Source organism: Seriola aureovittata, chromosome 19 (assembly GCF_021018895.1).
Source record: "Seriola aureovittata isolate HTS-2021-v1 ecotype China chromosome 19, ASM2101889v1, whole genome shotgun sequence".
NCBI classification, from domain to species: Eukaryota; Metazoa; Chordata; class Actinopteri; order Carangiformes; family Carangidae; genus Seriola; species Seriola aureovittata.
Genome location: NC_079382.1, coordinates 24,174,264 through 24,190,472, shown reverse-complemented (window position 1 = coordinate 24,190,472; position 16,209 = coordinate 24,174,264). Strand labels below are relative to the sequence as shown.

The window sequence follows — 16,209 nt, the reverse complement described above, 5'->3', positions numbered from 1 at the left end:
ACCATAGACCTCAGACCTCAGTCCTCAGACCACAGACCTCAATCCTCAGACCACAGACCTCAGTCCTCAGACCATAGACCTCAGACCTCAGTCCTCAGACCACAGACCTCAGTCCTCAGTCCTCAGTCCTCAGACCACAGACCTCAGACCTCAGACCATAGACCTCAGACCTCAGTCATCTGACCTCAGACCTCAGTCCTCAGACCACAGACCTCAGACCTCAGTCCTCAGACCACAGACCTCAGACCTCAGTCCTCAGACCACAGACCTCAGACCTCAGACCTCAGACCACAGACCTCAGACCTCAGTCCTCAGACCTCAGACCTCAGTCCTCAGACCACAGACCTCAGTCCTCAGTCCTCAGACCATAGACCTCAGTCCTCAGTCATCTGACCTCAGACCTCAGACCTCAGTCCTCAGACCATAGACCTCAGACCTCAGTCATCTGACCTCAGACCTCAGTCCTCAGACCATAGACCTCAGACCTCAGTCCTCAGACCATAGACCTCAGTCCTCAGACCATAGACCTCAGTCCTCAGACCATAGACCTCAGACCTCAGTCCTCAGACCACAGACCTCAGACCTCAGTCCTCAGACCTCAGACCTCAGACCTCAGTCCTCAGACCATAGACCTCAGACCTCAGTCATCTGACCTCAGACCTCAGTCCTCAGACCATAGACCTCAGACCTCAGTCCTCAGACCATAGACCTCAGACCTCAGACTCAGACCATAGACCTCAGACCTCAGACCTCAGTCCTCAGACCTCAGTCCTCAGACCTCAGACCATAGACCTCAGTCTCAGACCTCAGACCTCAGTCCTCAGACCTCAGTCCATAGACCTCAGACCTCAGACCTCAGTCCTCAGACCTAGACCTCAGACCTCAGTCCTCAGTCCTCAGTCCTCAGACCATAGACCTCAGACTCAGTCCTCAGACCATAGACCTCAGTCCTCAGACCATAGACCTCAGACCTCAGTCATCTGACCTCAGACCTCAGTCCTCAGACCATAGACCTCAGACTCAGACCTCAGACCTCAGTCCTCAGACCATAGACCTCAGTCCTCAGACCACAGACCTCAGTCCTCAGACCATAGACCTCAGACCTCAGTCCTCAGACCTCAGACCTCAGTCCATAGACCTCAGACCTCAGTCTCAGACCTCAGACCATCAGACCTCAGACCTCAGACTCAGTCCTCAGACCTCAGTCCTCAGACCACAGACCTCAGACCTCAGACCTCAGACCATAGACCTCAGTCCTCAGACCACAGACCTCAGACCTCAGACCTCAGACCTCAGACCTCAGTCTCAGACCATAGACCTCAGTCCTCAGTCCTCAGACCATAGACCTCAGTCCTCAGACCTCAGACCATAGACCTCAGTCCTCAGACCATAGACCTCAGACCTCAGTCATCAGACCTCAGACCTCAGTCATCTGACCTCAGACCTCAGACCTCAGACATAGACCTCAGTCCTCAGACCTCAGACATAGACCTCAGTCCTCAGACCATAGACCTCAGACCTCAGTCCTCAGTCCTCAGACCATAGACCTCAGACCTCAGTCATCTGACCTCAGACCTCAGACCTCAGACCTCAGTCCTCAGACCACAGACCTCAGACCTCAGACTCAGTCCTCAGACCTCAGACCACAGACCTCAGACCTCAGTCCTCAGACCTCAGACCTCAGACCTCAGACCATAGACCTCAGACTCAGTCCTCAGACCACAGACCTCAGTCCTCAGACCATAGACCTCAGACCTCAGTCCTCAGACCATAGACCTCAGACCTCAGTCCTCAGACCACAGACCTCAGACCTCAGTCCTCAGACCTCAGACCTCAGTCCTCAGACCACAGACCTCAGACCTCAGTCCTCAGACCATAGACCTCAGACCTCAGTCATCTGACCTCAGACATCAGTCCTCAGACTGGGCTTCTGCTGCTTCACGAAGCTCTGGTTGAAACACACTTTTTAAAGTCATCTCCCCACTGCAGCAATCAAAGGCATTTTGATTGTTAAAGATCCAGTTTTACCAAAGGTTCAGAGAATAGATCAAGGTTCACAAACTGGATCAAGGTTCACAACTGGATTCAGATTCAGTGTTGAACCTGGTCCCCACCTCCACATGTGGACTTTAACTGCAGCTGTTATCAGACTGAGGGTGGAGACGTGTTAATGATTGACAGGAGCTAGCAGACTGACACAGACTGGACTGAACACCTGGTTCAGGTCCAGAGTGAACCGGACTCAAGTCCAGTTCCCTTCTCTGACAACATGAGTTGACTGATGGAGACAAACAGCTGCTGGACTTGATCCAGTCGCTGCCATTCAACCACAGAAGAATAAGAAGAGGAGGTCGTTAACAGACCCAGTCAGAGCTCAGACCATGGAGAACATGAGGAGAACATGTGGAGAACAAGACAGGAAGCTAAGTGCTCTCCACAGGAGGAAGACCATGAGACCTGACCGAGAGCTCCTCTGAGAGCAGTTGGCCCTGATGTCTCTGACATGATTTTAATAAACTGAGCACAAGTTAAAATCTAAACCGTGACTCGTTCACAACCTCCACCATTGCCACTAACTGAGGTGAAATGCATTCTGGGACACTAGGCTGGACTAAAGCTTCCTCAGAAAACAGCCAAGCCACTGAGTAAGACCTCTTCAGCTTGTCTTGATGATGCTGATGGCCCCACGTCTGAATACAACACACACTGATCCTAACAGCTGGTCCACATCAGACTGATATATGACAATCCACCATGTTGAGACTGCAGAGTAGAAACACATTCAGTTGGTCTCAGTGGATTACGTGTCGTCCTCTCGTCTGGAGGAAGAGTCTGTTAATCAGAGCTTCCTGTTCACGCTTCACTTCCTGTGTTTTACTGGAAGCTGGGCTGTGTTCAGGAAAACTTCCTGTCTTTACGGAGGAGACTGTTTTTTCAGGAAGTGTTGCAGCTGGTTGACGAGACCTCTAACATCAATAATATCTATGAATAAAATCCATATTTTAAATGAAATTATTTATTTAGACCCAAATACTCCAGATCAGCACGTACACGCAGTAACTACTGTATCTAATGACACCAGACCGACACACTGGGAGAGGGGGGGGGGGGGGGGCACACTGGTCCGTTAAAGTGGATCTGAAGCAGGGATTTCTACGCGAAACAACAATGACAAACAGCTCTGTTCCATCTTTTCTAACAGGGCGCCGCCATGTCGCTCAAGATCACCTGAGACGTCACAGGGCCGGTGGACTTCAGACTGTTTTTCGGTTCCTGTGATGTCACTGTCCTCCAGACGACATTTACTATGATATTTAATGTAGTGAGCTACGTGTGTGTTCAAGCCTACAGAACCATGTCCACCTGAGACTGAACACAGGTGGAGGTGGTGGGGGTCAGAGGTCAACAGGAAGTCTTACCTCTCCAAAAGCTCCTCGTCCAATCACCTTCAACATTTCAAAGTCATCCCTGTGCAGCCGCATGTCCTTCACTGTGGTGGTGAAGGGTTTAACTGAGGAGAGAGTCACAAATACAACGTTAGAAATAGAGATATTATTGGGGCGTCATGTAGCGTAGTGGTTTAAGCAGGCGCCCCATGTGTAGAGGCTACAGTCCTCGCTTCAGTCGGCCCCGGTTCGAATCCCGCATCGGACGGCCTTTCGCTGCATGTCATTCCCCCTCTCTGCCTCCCTGTTTCCTGTCACTCTCCACTGTGCTGTATAATAAAGATATTAGAGCTATAACAGAGATAACAGAGATGACAGGAAATATATATAGAAATATTGTAACAATATAGAGATATTGTGGAGTAATTGTAGAAATATAGAGATATTACAAAGATATTACAGAAATATAAAGATATTACAGAGATATTAAGATATTATAGCGATATATACTGTGTAGAAATATTATAGATGAAATGATAAATTATAGACAAAAATTAAGATAGAAATATTATTGGGGGCAGTAGGACCCGGCAGACTGTCAGCTCTTCATTCATCCAATATTTATCTGCTCTGGGCTCATTTTTATCTGGGTCACACACACACACACACACACACACACACACACACACACACACACTCTAAGGCCCTCTTCAGACCTGTCATTAACATCCATCTCCGGTGATCTAAAAACAGGTGTGAACACACCTGACGCACTGAGATCCGATCAGTCCGTCCACATTCAGAGGTGGTCCTGTCTGTCGCTGAGAGCCATCATTCATCTGAACCTGCACTGTGCTGTGTTCTCACAAACTTGTAATTGTTGCTTGAAAATGACTAAAATGATTATTAATTATCAAATCAGTCGATCGATTGTCTGTTGATGGACTAATGAGCTGCACGTCTGACTCCTGTCCAATAACCACAAGAAGCTGCCTGATCTGAAACCAGATCAGAGACCACAGTAAAGCCACATCAGAGAAGCAGCTTCCCGGTCACATTCAAGTCCAGTTTCAGTTCCTGCCGAGAGGCTGACCTGATGAAGTGAAGCTGAAGGAGGAAACACAGACAGAGTCCCGACCTCATCTGAAGCCCTCTGACCTTTTACAGGACACCTTGAAACCCCCCGAACACCTCTGAACCCTCCTCACGTCCCCCACTTACAGCTGGCATTAACATGAGATCTGGATCAATAAAAACCAGGATCAGTCAGTCCAGGACCACACACCTGTACAATGTGAACAGCCAGGGCTGAAACTTGATCAATCCAGTGATTAGCTTCTCGATTAATTGATTAGTCGTTTGGTCAGAAAATTGAAGGTGACGAACGCTACGTCCACACTACCGTTTCATTTTAACGGTCGATTCTAGTTCCGTTTCAGAAACAATCTCTGTCCATTACACTTGAAAACACACACACCTGAGCAGTCACATTCACTGAGCGTGTGCGAGCCGTTGTTAACAGGAAGTAGATTGTCTCCTCTGCAGTAAATCCTCTCAGGGATGAACAGCAGAGACAGTTGTAGCATTAAAACAGAGAGTGTAAGTGAACAGCAGCTGCAAAGACAACAAGGTCAATGACACTGTCATTCATTATCATGTTGTATTCACCACTGGTAGTCCAGGCTGATGACAGCCAATCAGGAGAGACCCTGGCTGTGACCTCATCGTTTACAGAGGTCCAGACTACAACACAACCTCAGAGTTTTCAAAATAAAATACAACCCCAGATTTTTCACAATAAAGCTGGACCAGCTGGAGTCTCATGGACAGGAGAAGAAAAAGTAGCAAGAAAATGCGTTTAAATGCGTGTATACATAGCTTAACAGTCTAAAACCCAAAGAGGTTCAGTTACTATGGAAACTAAAGCACAAGCTCTACAGACAGCAGGACTGAGACCCCGAGTTCATAGATTCACAGCCCACACCCAACTACAACAACAAACAAGATCCTGAGGTTAGCTTAGCAGCAGCTAGTGTTGTGAGGGGGTTGGCACTGCAGTTAGCTTCCTGTAGCTGCGACTGGTCAGTCTGTGACTGAAATAGTTTCACTCCAAACCCTCAAACTGGTGTCTGAGAGAACAGAGGTGAGGTTTAGAGATGGTCCTGACAGCCTGGTCCACTCAGGACCTGGTCCCTGCTGGTACAATACCTGGATTCATTAAGTTCTGATCTAGTCCTTCATTCCTGCTCTCTTCAGTGTCTGTCTCCTCTCTGACGCCACAGCCATCGACAAAGATGTAAACAAACCTGTGATGACTCACCAACGCTGCCATTACCAACAAACATGGCTGACAACTGAAACGTTCCAAAGTCAATAGAACAACTGTGACGAGTAAAATTTACAGGAGGAACGACGAGGCTTTTGTTTAAATATTGATCTACTGTCCAACATGCTAAAGAACAACGCTCTGCCTCAGTCCATGTGGCGGTGTTGCAGCAGACCCTGTGATCGTCAGACTCACCTGTCACCAGGTGTCAGACACAGCAGCCGCTGGTTTGAAGTGTTTCTGAGTCCGATTCACTACTGTCAGACCAGATCTTCTTTGATCATGTAGTCCGGTCCCAGTCTCTGGACAACAGGCTGACTGCGTGACTGAACATTATTGATCGCTGTAGATATTCTTATCATTCTGATCAAACTATGTATTAATAGGACGTGCAGGTGGATGATTCACACAATCATTAATCAGTTTACAGTCAGCAGGTATCAGTGATGAGAGTCACACATCACAGAATGAACTGCTGCAGTAACCAGGCCAGACCAAACCAGGCCAGACCGGACCAGGAACAGACTGATCCAGGACAAACTGGGCCAAACTGGGCCAAAGTGGGCCAGTGTGTGCTGCTGCAGCCTGTCAGTTCTGATCAATCTATTGATCTGTGAATCAGACATGATTATAGTGAAAACGATGCGATTTCTGTTGGTGTGTTCTCTGACATGTGACATGACTGTAGCTCCTGCGTGCTTCATGTATGTTCTGTTCTGACACGTTCCAGCTTCTTCCTCACAGCCCCACAATCATTAAACACACCTTACCTGAGGAATCCCAGGAGACTGGAATAAACTGAACTTCTTCAAGAAGCACTGAAACCCTGGAGCATCCACCAACTAGCCTGGAAATGAGTAAACAATAGAACCATGACCCTTGGGGTTTACCTGAGACCTGTTCAAAGACCCTGGAAGGTCCACAATGATCTCCAAAAGTCTTCCTGACACATCATGAAACTTCTCTCAAGGAGCCTTGAATTTTCCTGGAGCCCTGAAAAACTCCACCAGGGACCCCAACCATCAGTGGGGCCCTCTGGAAACTGTGTCAACGGTCTTTGGATCTCCCTGAACCTTCCAAGAACCTCTCCACAACCCCTGGAACTCCTCAAGGTTTATTAGAAGCCATCTTTCAAGGTGTTTCAATGACCCCTGATGTTTCTGGAACATCTATCAAGAAACTCTGGAACATCCAGCAACCTCTACAGAACCCCTGCACCCTGCCTGGAGCCCCTCGTGGCCCCTTAAATCCACCTGATTCTCCCTGGAGTCCCCCTCACTGTCCCTGGCGACACCTGGCGGCCCCAGCAGTGACCCCTGAAGGGTCCGGGGAACTTCTGAAGTGTGTTTGTAGATTAAAATTTGGTCCAGGACCGGGTCTGGGATCTTACCCCACTCCAGGAAGTCGGTGATGTGCTTCTCCCTCTTCAGCGGGGAGTGGGAGCACTCTGTGTAGAGGCACAGCAGCAGGTCGAGCAGCGTCTCCACACTCAGACATCCCGCCGCCTTCTGCTCCAGCAGCAGCTCCTCCAGCCGCTTCAGACGGACCTGAGCCGACATCCTGCCCCGGGACAATCACCCGCCGCTCCCGCTGATACTCGGACAACAACCCCCGCCGCACAGTCCGAGTGTAAGCCGCCGCCGAGGCTCCGCTTCCTGCCGAGTCGTGCCGAGCTCAGCCTGCTAGCTTCAGCTAGCTCGTTAGCTCCGGGAAAACATTCCCGACATTTTGAGCAGGCTGGGTGTCGATGTGTCGGTGTGTCTCCGCCGGTTACCGTCGCTACGTCGTGTTGTGAGCTGTTCCGCCTGCAGGCCCGCGTCCGTCCCTCCTCCACATCGGCTTTAATCCCGGTAAATCTGGACTTTCCTCTCGGAGATCGGGATGTCGATCAGACCGTCGACTCTCAGGTTGGCCGCCGCTGCTCCATGTCCGCGGGTCGGTGTATCAGCTCGGTGACATGTCCCGGAGATCCGGGACGAGCTCGGCGTCAATCAAAATGTCCGTTAACACCGCGGGAGAGCGCGTTGGAGGATTACGGAGGGTTTTTCGGTAGTTTGAGGCGGGCTGCCGGTGTGGCTGCTCGGTGGGAATATGGCTGAATCCAGATCGGATCATCCCAAGCAAGCTGGTGACACCAAAACACTTCCTGTCCGGGAGAGTTTCACAATAAAATACATAACAAAGTCATCCAGTGTGTCCTGAACATAGACTGTATATAGAAAGGTCCTGAATCACTGTCATTGTCCTTTAGAATAACTCTGGTTTCATCATTTCATTAAATCATTTGAACACCAGATTTAATTAGACTTTTATTTATTTACAGGGTGCATTTAATTTAAAATACCAAATTCATGATTATTTTCTCAAATAATAAAGAAATTGGTCAATGAAAGAGTGAAAATGTCCAGTTCATTATTAATATTCACATTTTCACATTTCATTTTGAATTCAACATTTAATTTTTGTCTACAGCTGAAACCAGTTTAAATAATCAATTTGTTTATCAACAGAAATTTTATCTATTTAATCTAGTCTATTTCCAACATTAATTCATTTGATTTATATGTATTTAAAGCAATTTAAAAGCAAAAGTTCCAAATATAATTCACTCACTTCATTTATGACACTCCCTGAACTAAAACACAAAATTATAACATTAAGTTTTACATAATGAATAAATATCAAATAAATAAGCTTTATTTGTATAATAAATATTGATAAACTTTATTCATATTGCAAACAATAACACATTTATTTGTATATTAGATTATGATCAACATAATTTGTATAACTAACCTAACGAACCATCTAATGAGTGAAACATTAGCTCAGCACAGAAAGATGTGATGGAGGAGCAGCAGTCTGTATCTCAGGCATCAGCACTATATTGTGAACATGTTGGTTTGTTATGAGGCAGAGTGCAGCCTCAGATCTTCTTCTGGGATTCAAATAAAGAACAACTGCTGGGACTGATGACGACTAAGAGGTCAGAGGTCACGTTGTAGTGTAGCTGCTGTATGAGCTGTTGTGAGGACACACTGTGTCAAAGTACTTGTGTTGGTATGACTGCAGCCCTAGTCCTGGTCCTGGTCCGGGTCCCTCTCTGCCCCTCCCTCCTCTGTCTCAGGACCAGTTCCTCTGATCAGGTTTTCTCTCTCTCTCTGTGAGTCTGTGTCACATGACCTCCTCTCTCACTTACTGTTTGACGCCTCTGTTATCTCTCAACTAGACTCTGGGAGGAGAAGCTGACATGACACAGAATCCGGATCAAGACCCAGAGTCTCCAGTCCATTTGATTCTGGACTAATTCCTGTGTTAGTGCTGGGAGCTGATGGTTCTTTGGTGGAACACATTAACCTCAGTCCCCCGACTCCCCCCCCCCCCCCATCACCTGTCTGAGCTGTAGCTCATTAGATGGGCAATTAGCTCCATCTAGTGGACTGAGCAAGGAACTACACCAACACCGTTTCAGGATCCTGACTACATGTTTGAGGAGACGAGTTTATGAATTAGAAATGATTGTAGCTGAAGTTCTGGTGCAGCACATCACCTCAAATCTCCGGTCCTATTTTTACAAAAACGTCCTGATGTTCTCTGTTGGACCTGATGTCCTCCAGACCTGTTCTATGAGGATCTCTTTAGCCAGATCCAGACTTTACCTCCGCAATTAAACCATCCCCATCCAGGCCAGTCCACCTCACAGGATCCACTCAGAAGACATGTTCCTTCATGAGTGTCCTCCTGAACCTCCACTCTCCACTGGAGCTGGTTCATGTTGCCCCGTGTCCCTCCTACCATCACCTACTGTCACCTGACCTCAGCTGCTGTTTGACTGCTCTCACCTGCCGTAGTCCACTCTAACAGCTCCAGACCTCTAACCTGACTTACTCTACTCTGGACAGATCTGCATGATGGGAAATGAGTGGACTCAGTCTAGTGCCGCGTCCTGCTGATGGTCCAGCTGGTGAATGGGGGGGGTTGGAGGTTTCTCAGCTTATTACAAGGCTGATTAGCTGTAAGGAGATTAAAGCGCAGGATTGCACGTTAACAGGCGCCTGAAAACTTCTCTTCTCTGCCACAATATCTGCTTCACGGCTCAAACTGTGGCCGGACGCCGCCCGGCCGAGGATGATGGGAGGTCAGAGCGGATACAGGCGAGCAGCTGGAGATAAATGTCCTCAAGTCCACAAGGTAAAATTCTATGTGTTGTTTGTCTTCAGCTTCGTAAACATCCGTTCATCAGTTAGTTCCTGTCACTGAGTTGAAGTCCTCTGAAGCTGCAACTGTCGGTTTGATTGAATGACTGTTAATGAACGTGTGACTCAGGTAAACTTGATCAGGTGAACGTGTGACTCTGCTGCTGTTTGACCTGCAGCTCAGAAACAGTGACTGTCAACAACCTACATGTTGTTGTTGTTTACATGATGATAACATGATGAGAACATGAGGAACGTTCGTTAGGATGAGCAGGTTCACTCAGATGGAGGTGTTCATGACTCTGCTTCACGTTGTGATGACGAGCATCATCAGCAGCAGCTTATTAAAATTTGACCTTCTTCCTTCCTGCAGTGGCGTCGTCCCGGAGCTGTGGACTGCAGTCGACCTGAAATACCTCTCTAAGCTCCTTATGACGCTCTGCAGAGCTCCTCTCCTTCCTCTTCTCTCCTGCTGTCCTTTGAAGACAGGCCCACGCTGACCCTTGACCCTTGACCCCTGAGCCTCTCAGACCACTATGTACTGGATGTGAGGACTACAACTTAACAGGACAACGACCCAATGAGCAAGTGACAATGTCACAGAGTGGTTCTTACCGCAGGTGAAACAGAGTCGACCATCAGCCCAGAGACAGACCCAGACTGATGCTCCGGTGCCTTCGACACATGCATGTTGTTGACATTTAATTTCCCAGAGAACTCAGAGATTATTCATCCTCTCCATGTGAAACACGAGCCCATGAAAACATGGAGTCCTGGGTTTCAGATAATTAACGACCTCAGACCTTTTATTTCTGTAGAGAACTTCACGTCTGACTCCAGAAAGATCCTTCATGCATGTTGTCAGTGGTACTGCATTTTAAGGGACCGCAGTGTTTGACCATGTTTGCCAGTGCTTGGACGTGATACATGTAAAGACCGGCGGACCGACATGGCGGTCGGTAAGGTGACCTTCACCAAGGCGGAGAGAGAGAAGCTAGCCGAGGTCCTCTGGCTGCTCAACTGGATCTCTGTCGTGACAGGGGCTCTCCTCTTCGGCCTGGGCCTATTCCTCAAAATTGAGATTCAGAAATGGCAGGAAGTGATGTCAGAGCAGGGGATCCTCTATGTGCCTCATATGCTGATCACCACAGGCCTGGCGGCCTGCTGCATCAACTTCCTGGGCGGGAAGATCTGCCTGGACTGTGCTGACACCAACAAGTTCCTGCGCTGGAAGCTGGTGATGATGCCGTACGTCATCTGCACCTTCTTCTTCACCTCCTGCGTCCTGGTGGGGGCGCTCATGTGCTACAGCATCCGCAGTCAGCTGGAGGAGTCTCTGTTCCTAGGCCTGAGGAATGCCATGCGGTTCTACAAGGACACGGACACGCCGGGCCGCTGCTACCTGAAGAGAACTCTGGACCTGCTGCAGATCCAGTTCCACTGCTGTGGGAACACCGGGTACCGGGACTGGTTCCAGGTCCAGTGGATCAGCAACCGTTACCTGGACATGACCAGCAGCGCCGTGGTGGAGTAAGTAGAGCCAGATCTGCTGAATCCATCAGATTCTAGTGGATCCTGGTCAATCCTAGAAGATCTATAGTGATGTAGGCAGATCCTTTAGAATCTGGAGGAATCTACTGGATTTTATTGGATCGGAATTAAGTCCAACAGAATTTAAGTGGATCTCTGGTCTGTAGTGGACTCAGTGGCCCTCATTTATCAATCTTGCGTGAAAACAGGCGCAGATCTGAGCGCAGAATTGGTCGTACGATAGGATCCACGTGTGATTCATGAAACATTCGTATCTAAATGATCGGCTCTTGATAAATGCGGCGGCTGAATTCGATCGTCATTAACATGTTACGCCCTTAAATATTCCTGGTTCGGAGGCCCCGCCCACTAAGGTCAAACATGGAGAGAAGAGTTACTGGCAAAAAACGAAACTTTTCAGAGATGGAGATCGACATCCTGACATCCGAGGTGGCGCAAAATAAGGATGTGCTTTTTGTCAGTCTGAAGAGCGGGATCACAGGAGCTCATAAAGCCGCTGTGTGGAAGAGGGTGACGGAGATGAGTTTGGCTCTGCAGCGCCGCCTCCTGCAGCCGCGCGCCAACACAGCTGTTTGAAAAATAAAAGAATCGTGTGTCCCGGTCACCTGGCCACCACGTTTAAGAGTGAGAGCTTGGCATCACAAATCACCTGCACATTTATAGAGTGGTAGTTTTTGCGATTGATGAATGCGTAATCATTCATGGATGGTGCCTTCAGACGCACGTGAGTGAAATCAATTGCTCCAACCACATTTGGAAACCCAGCAATCTGGAGATCCCTGCGGTCTCTGAACACGCACTCACGTCTGACACGCGCGTATTGTTCCTCCAAAACCAGTAAATCTGCCATCGTTATGATTTGATAACTGTCAAAGCATCTGTTTAAATAAGGGAGTGAGTAAACATCTGGCCAACCACAGTGCAACAATGATTATCTCACCAGATGTTTAATTGTTGTTCCAGTTGTGTCATACCCATCGGAAAAAACAATTACACAATTTTGCCATGAGTTAATTTGCAAACACACATTTGTGCTTGTATTTATTATTATTTCAAATTTTAATGTGCAATACTTACATGTCATGTCAGGCTATTTAGCCTCTCATATTGTTTTATTGTACAAAAAAGTGGTATCAGTAAAAAACGAGGGCTTTTTTAAAATTCAAATTTTTTTTATCTTGTTTTAAGAATCCGTTTTGATCTGTTCTAAATATGTGACTGTTTATTTTGAGGTTTGTTTAATAATTCTTTTCAGACTCAGCCAGATTTTGCTGCTGCACCGCAAATCCAGATTTGCGTACACGAGCTCAGACCTGACGTGAGATCTGATCGTAGCGTCCGCTCACGTCCAAATTGATAAATGCCGAAGCTTGCGTGGAAATGGACGTACGCACGGTTTTCTGCCGCACGTTCGTTTGATAAATGAGGGCCAATGTCAGGGTTCTTCAGACTGAACCTGAAACAGTCGAAGTGTCAAGTTGAAGTAGGTTCATCCAGTTTTGAGGAAATCTTAAGATCCCTGAGTCCAGATCTGTGGGTCCAGATCTGTGGGTCCAGATGGTCCAGATCCATGGGTCCAGATCCCTGAGTCCAGATCCCTGACTCCAGATCCGTGGGTCCAGATCCGTGGGTCCAGATCCCTGAGTCCAGATTCCTGAGTCCAGGTCCATGGGTCCAGATCCCTGAGTCCAGATCCCTGAGTCCAGATCCCTGAGTCCAGGTCCATGGGTCCAGATCCCTGAGTCCAGCCCCTCATGGTTCATTATTAACATCTGATTCATTAAAGGAAACGTCACTATTTTCAGATCAGGGCTACTGGTCCACTGCAGCTAAACCTGGGAGCTACTGGGGTCAAAGGTCATGGGATTAATTAGGTTTAACAACAGGGTTCAACTCAGGTTCAAGTGACTCAATATAACCTGTCTGCAGGATTTAGATCCAGTACAGGACACCTGACTCTGGATCTGCAAGACCAGCTGCAAACTGAAACACAAACTAACAGCTGTGGTAGTAGTAGTAGTAGTAGTATCAGCAGTAGTAGTAACAGTAGTAGTAACAGCAACAGCAGTATCAGTAGTATTAGTAGTAGTAGTAGTAGCAGTACTCGCAGTAGAAGCGGTTCCTAACAGCCTCCTCCTGCTCCTCCCTTACAGCCGTCTGAGGAGTAACGTGGAGGGGAATTACCTGATGGACGGCGTTCCCTTTAGCTGCTGCAGCACCCTGTCTCCTCGGCCCTGCATCCAGCAGCAGGTTAGCAACAGCTCCGCCCACTTCAACTACGACCGGCAGAGCCAGCAGCTGAACCTGTGGAGGAGGGGCTGCCGACAGGCTCTGCTGGACCACTACACCGACATAATGCAGTCCATCGGCCTCACCGTGCTCCTCATCTGGCTGTTTGAGGTATTGCAGTCTGAATCCAGCACAGGGCTGGTGGTGGGGGGGGTGGGGGTGGGGGGGGTGGGGGTGGGGGTGGGGGTGGGGGTGGGGGTGGGGGTGGTCCTCAGGCCCCATCAGTAGAGCAGTGACAGAGGAGGCCAAAGCAACATAAATCATATTCACAGTCCTCCTCTGGTCATTCACACCTCCTGACCTTCAAGTCCCAGTCCTGATCCAGATCTTAAGAGCCCCCCACAGATTTTTCTTTTCTTTCCTGTAACTGGTGGACACATGTTGGACAGTTAAAGACCACCTACATTACCCACAATACACCTGGGCCTCTGAGTCAGAGGCCCTGTTCAGGTCTGAACAGGGTCTGAGCAGGACTGAACAGGATTTGAACAGGACTTGAACAGGTTCTGAACAGGGTCTGAACAGGACTGAACAGGTCTGAACAGTTCTGAACAGTTCTGAACAGGACTTAACAAGGTCAGAACAGGGTCAGAACAGGGTCTGAACAGGGTCGGAACAGGGTCGGAACAGGATCAGAACAGGGTCAGAACAGGGTCTGAACAGGGTCGGAACAGGGTCAGAACAGGGTCAGAACAGGGTCTGAACAGGGTCTGAACAGGGTCTGAACAGGGTCAGAACAGGGTCGGAACAGGACTGAACAGGACTGAACAGGTCTGAACAGTTCTGAACAGTTCTGAACAGGACTGAAAAGGTCCAGAGGTACAGCCCACACCCCCAGACTGTTGTATAAAGGCAAACTTGTGCTTTCGAGACCAGGTCTCTGCTGTTTATGTTCTGCTGTTGGTGTTGACCTGAACACTCTTCTTCTTCTTGCCTGTTCAGCTGCTGGTTCTAACAGGAGTCCGCTACCTTCAGACCGCCATGGAGAACGTCCTCCGGTTGGGTGATCCGGACTCAGAGTCGGATGGTTGGATCCTGGAGAACAGCCTGGTGGAAACGGCCCGGTCCAACTTTAACATCATCAAGAACCTGGGGAAGTGTTACCAGGTCGACGACGACCCCAACATTAACGTCCCGACCGCTGCTGCTGAGCAGGAGGTACCGCCCCGGCGGGTCCAGATCCCTGTGACTGGCTAGCATCCAGCTTGAGGAATCACTGACCTCCCAGCTGGAACACCTGCAGTACAGAGCCTCCATGGCTTCAAATGACGCTCTGTTGATGCGTCTTTAACTCACGTACAGTCCCATGATGCACTGCTCCGTGGTCACTCTGACCCGTGTCAGACCCTGAGGAGCCACAGAGGAGCCGAGCTCTGCAGGTCTGGTTTAAGCCTCAGGTGGATCTTGTGAGTTTGTGTTTGTTGTTGGGTCAGTCAGGTACAGAGCCTTCAGGTGATGGGGGTCCTCAGAGCTGTTACTGAGACCAGGAGGACCGATGACAGGAGCAGTACACAGACCTGCAGCCCTGTGAACTTTGACCTCTCCATGTTTTTCCTCCTCGGTCGAACCTCGATGCCTTCATCCGTTTCCTGTCTCCACCTCGTCTGTTCTCTCGTTTAATGTTTTCTGTGGAGGTTTAGACTCAGCAGGGTCATCAGGTCTTCAGATCAGAGGTAGGTGTATTAGCCTAGCTTAGCACAGAGACTGTTAGCTCCAACTTATGTGGTTTCCTCTGAATAAACTGATTTGTTTCTGAAGACGCTGTGTCAGTGAGTTTCTGTCACTACAGTTAATTAACATCACCAGAGAACATGAGTCTCACACACACACACACACACACACACACACACACACACACACACACTCTGACAGCAGCTCTCATGTTCACACAGAGGACCAGCACCGATTGACAGGTGAGTAAAGTTCAAATAAAAGTACTTCAATATACTGTAAAATTACTTCAAATTAAAAATACTTCACTTAAAAATGACTCCAAATGAAAATACTTCAAATAAAATTGACTTCAAATAAATAAAAACACCTCAAATAGAAAATACTTCAAAATAGAAATACTTCAAATAAAAATTACTTCAAATAAAAGTATTTCAAATTAAAATACCTCAAATAAAAAATACTTCAAATAAAGAATACTTGAAGTAATACTGAAGTAAAAATAATTTAGTAAAAGTAAAAGTACATCAGGAAAAGTAACGTTACTGCTTTCCAAAAGAAAAGTACAAATACAAACAAGAATGTAATATCTGTGTTTGTCCACTGGAGGGCGACATAGATAAACTGATTCACTGAGCTGAATTGTACTACTGTTGTACTACAACTGTTGTAGTAGTACTACTCTTGTACTACTCTTGTACTGCTGCTACTACTATTGTACTCTTGTACTGTTCTTGTACTACTTTTGTAGTACAAGAGTAGTACAAGAGTACTTGTAGTACAAGAGTAG

At 47.9% G+C, this 16,209-nt stretch overlaps 2 protein-coding genes across 7 annotated transcripts in view; one reads left to right on the top strand and one right to left on the bottom strand.

Annotated features, from left to right (window-relative positions):
- Window positions 1–7,849, bottom strand: part of cdc42bpb (CDC42 binding protein kinase beta (DMPK-like)) — a 36,221-nt gene extending 28,372 nt beyond the window's left edge. For 3 of the 5 annotated variants that reach the window (XM_056405324.1, XM_056405323.1, XM_056405326.1), the window contains exons 1-2: window positions 7,103–7,848; window positions 3,420–3,511 (exon numbers count right to left, since the gene is read on the bottom strand). In XM_056405324.1, the coding sequence (XP_056261299.1) occupies window positions 3,420–3,511; window positions 7,103–7,271 (261 nt within the window). In that variant the 5' untranslated portion in view covers window positions 7,272–7,848. Of the gene's footprint in view, window positions 1–3,419; window positions 3,512–7,102 lie in introns of all 5 variants that reach the window. The other 2 variants (XM_056405322.1, XM_056405325.1) reach the window with 1 other exon arrangement.
- A 1,366-nt stretch (window positions 7,850–9,215) lies between these two features.
- On the top strand, window positions 9,216–15,497 carry LOC130187244 (photoreceptor outer segment membrane glycoprotein 2-like). Of its 2 annotated transcripts, XM_056404673.1 has the most exons (4): window positions 9,216–9,903; window positions 10,282–11,438; window positions 13,613–13,859; window positions 14,691–15,497. In XM_056404673.1, the coding sequence occupies exons 2-4, from the start codon at window positions 10,858–10,860 to the stop codon at window positions 14,943–14,945; spliced, it is 1,083 nt and encodes a 360-aa protein (XP_056260648.1). In that variant the 5' UTR covers window positions 9,216–9,903; window positions 10,282–10,857; the 3' UTR covers window positions 14,946–15,497. The 2 variants fall into 2 exon arrangements, with proteins under 2 accessions (XP_056260648.1, XP_056260649.1); XM_056404674.1 differs by having other exon boundaries at window positions 9,216–11,438.
- The last annotated feature ends 712 nt before the right edge of the window (window positions 15,498–16,209 follow it).

Excerpts from the sequence above, each read along its gene's own strand:
- LOC130187244 (XM_056404673.1), top strand. The coding sequence starts at position 10,858 with ATGGCGGTCGGTAAGGTGACCTTCACCAAGGCGGAGAGAGAGAAGCTA. Across the intron at positions 11,439-13,612 it reads ACCAGCAGCGCCGTGGTGGA|CCGTCTGAGGAGTAACGTGG; the intron begins GTAAGTAGAGCC and ends CCTCCCTTACAG. Across the intron at positions 13,860-14,690 it reads TCCTCATCTGGCTGTTTGAG|CTGCTGGTTCTAACAGGAGT; the intron begins GTATTGCAGTCT and ends TTGCCTGTTCAG.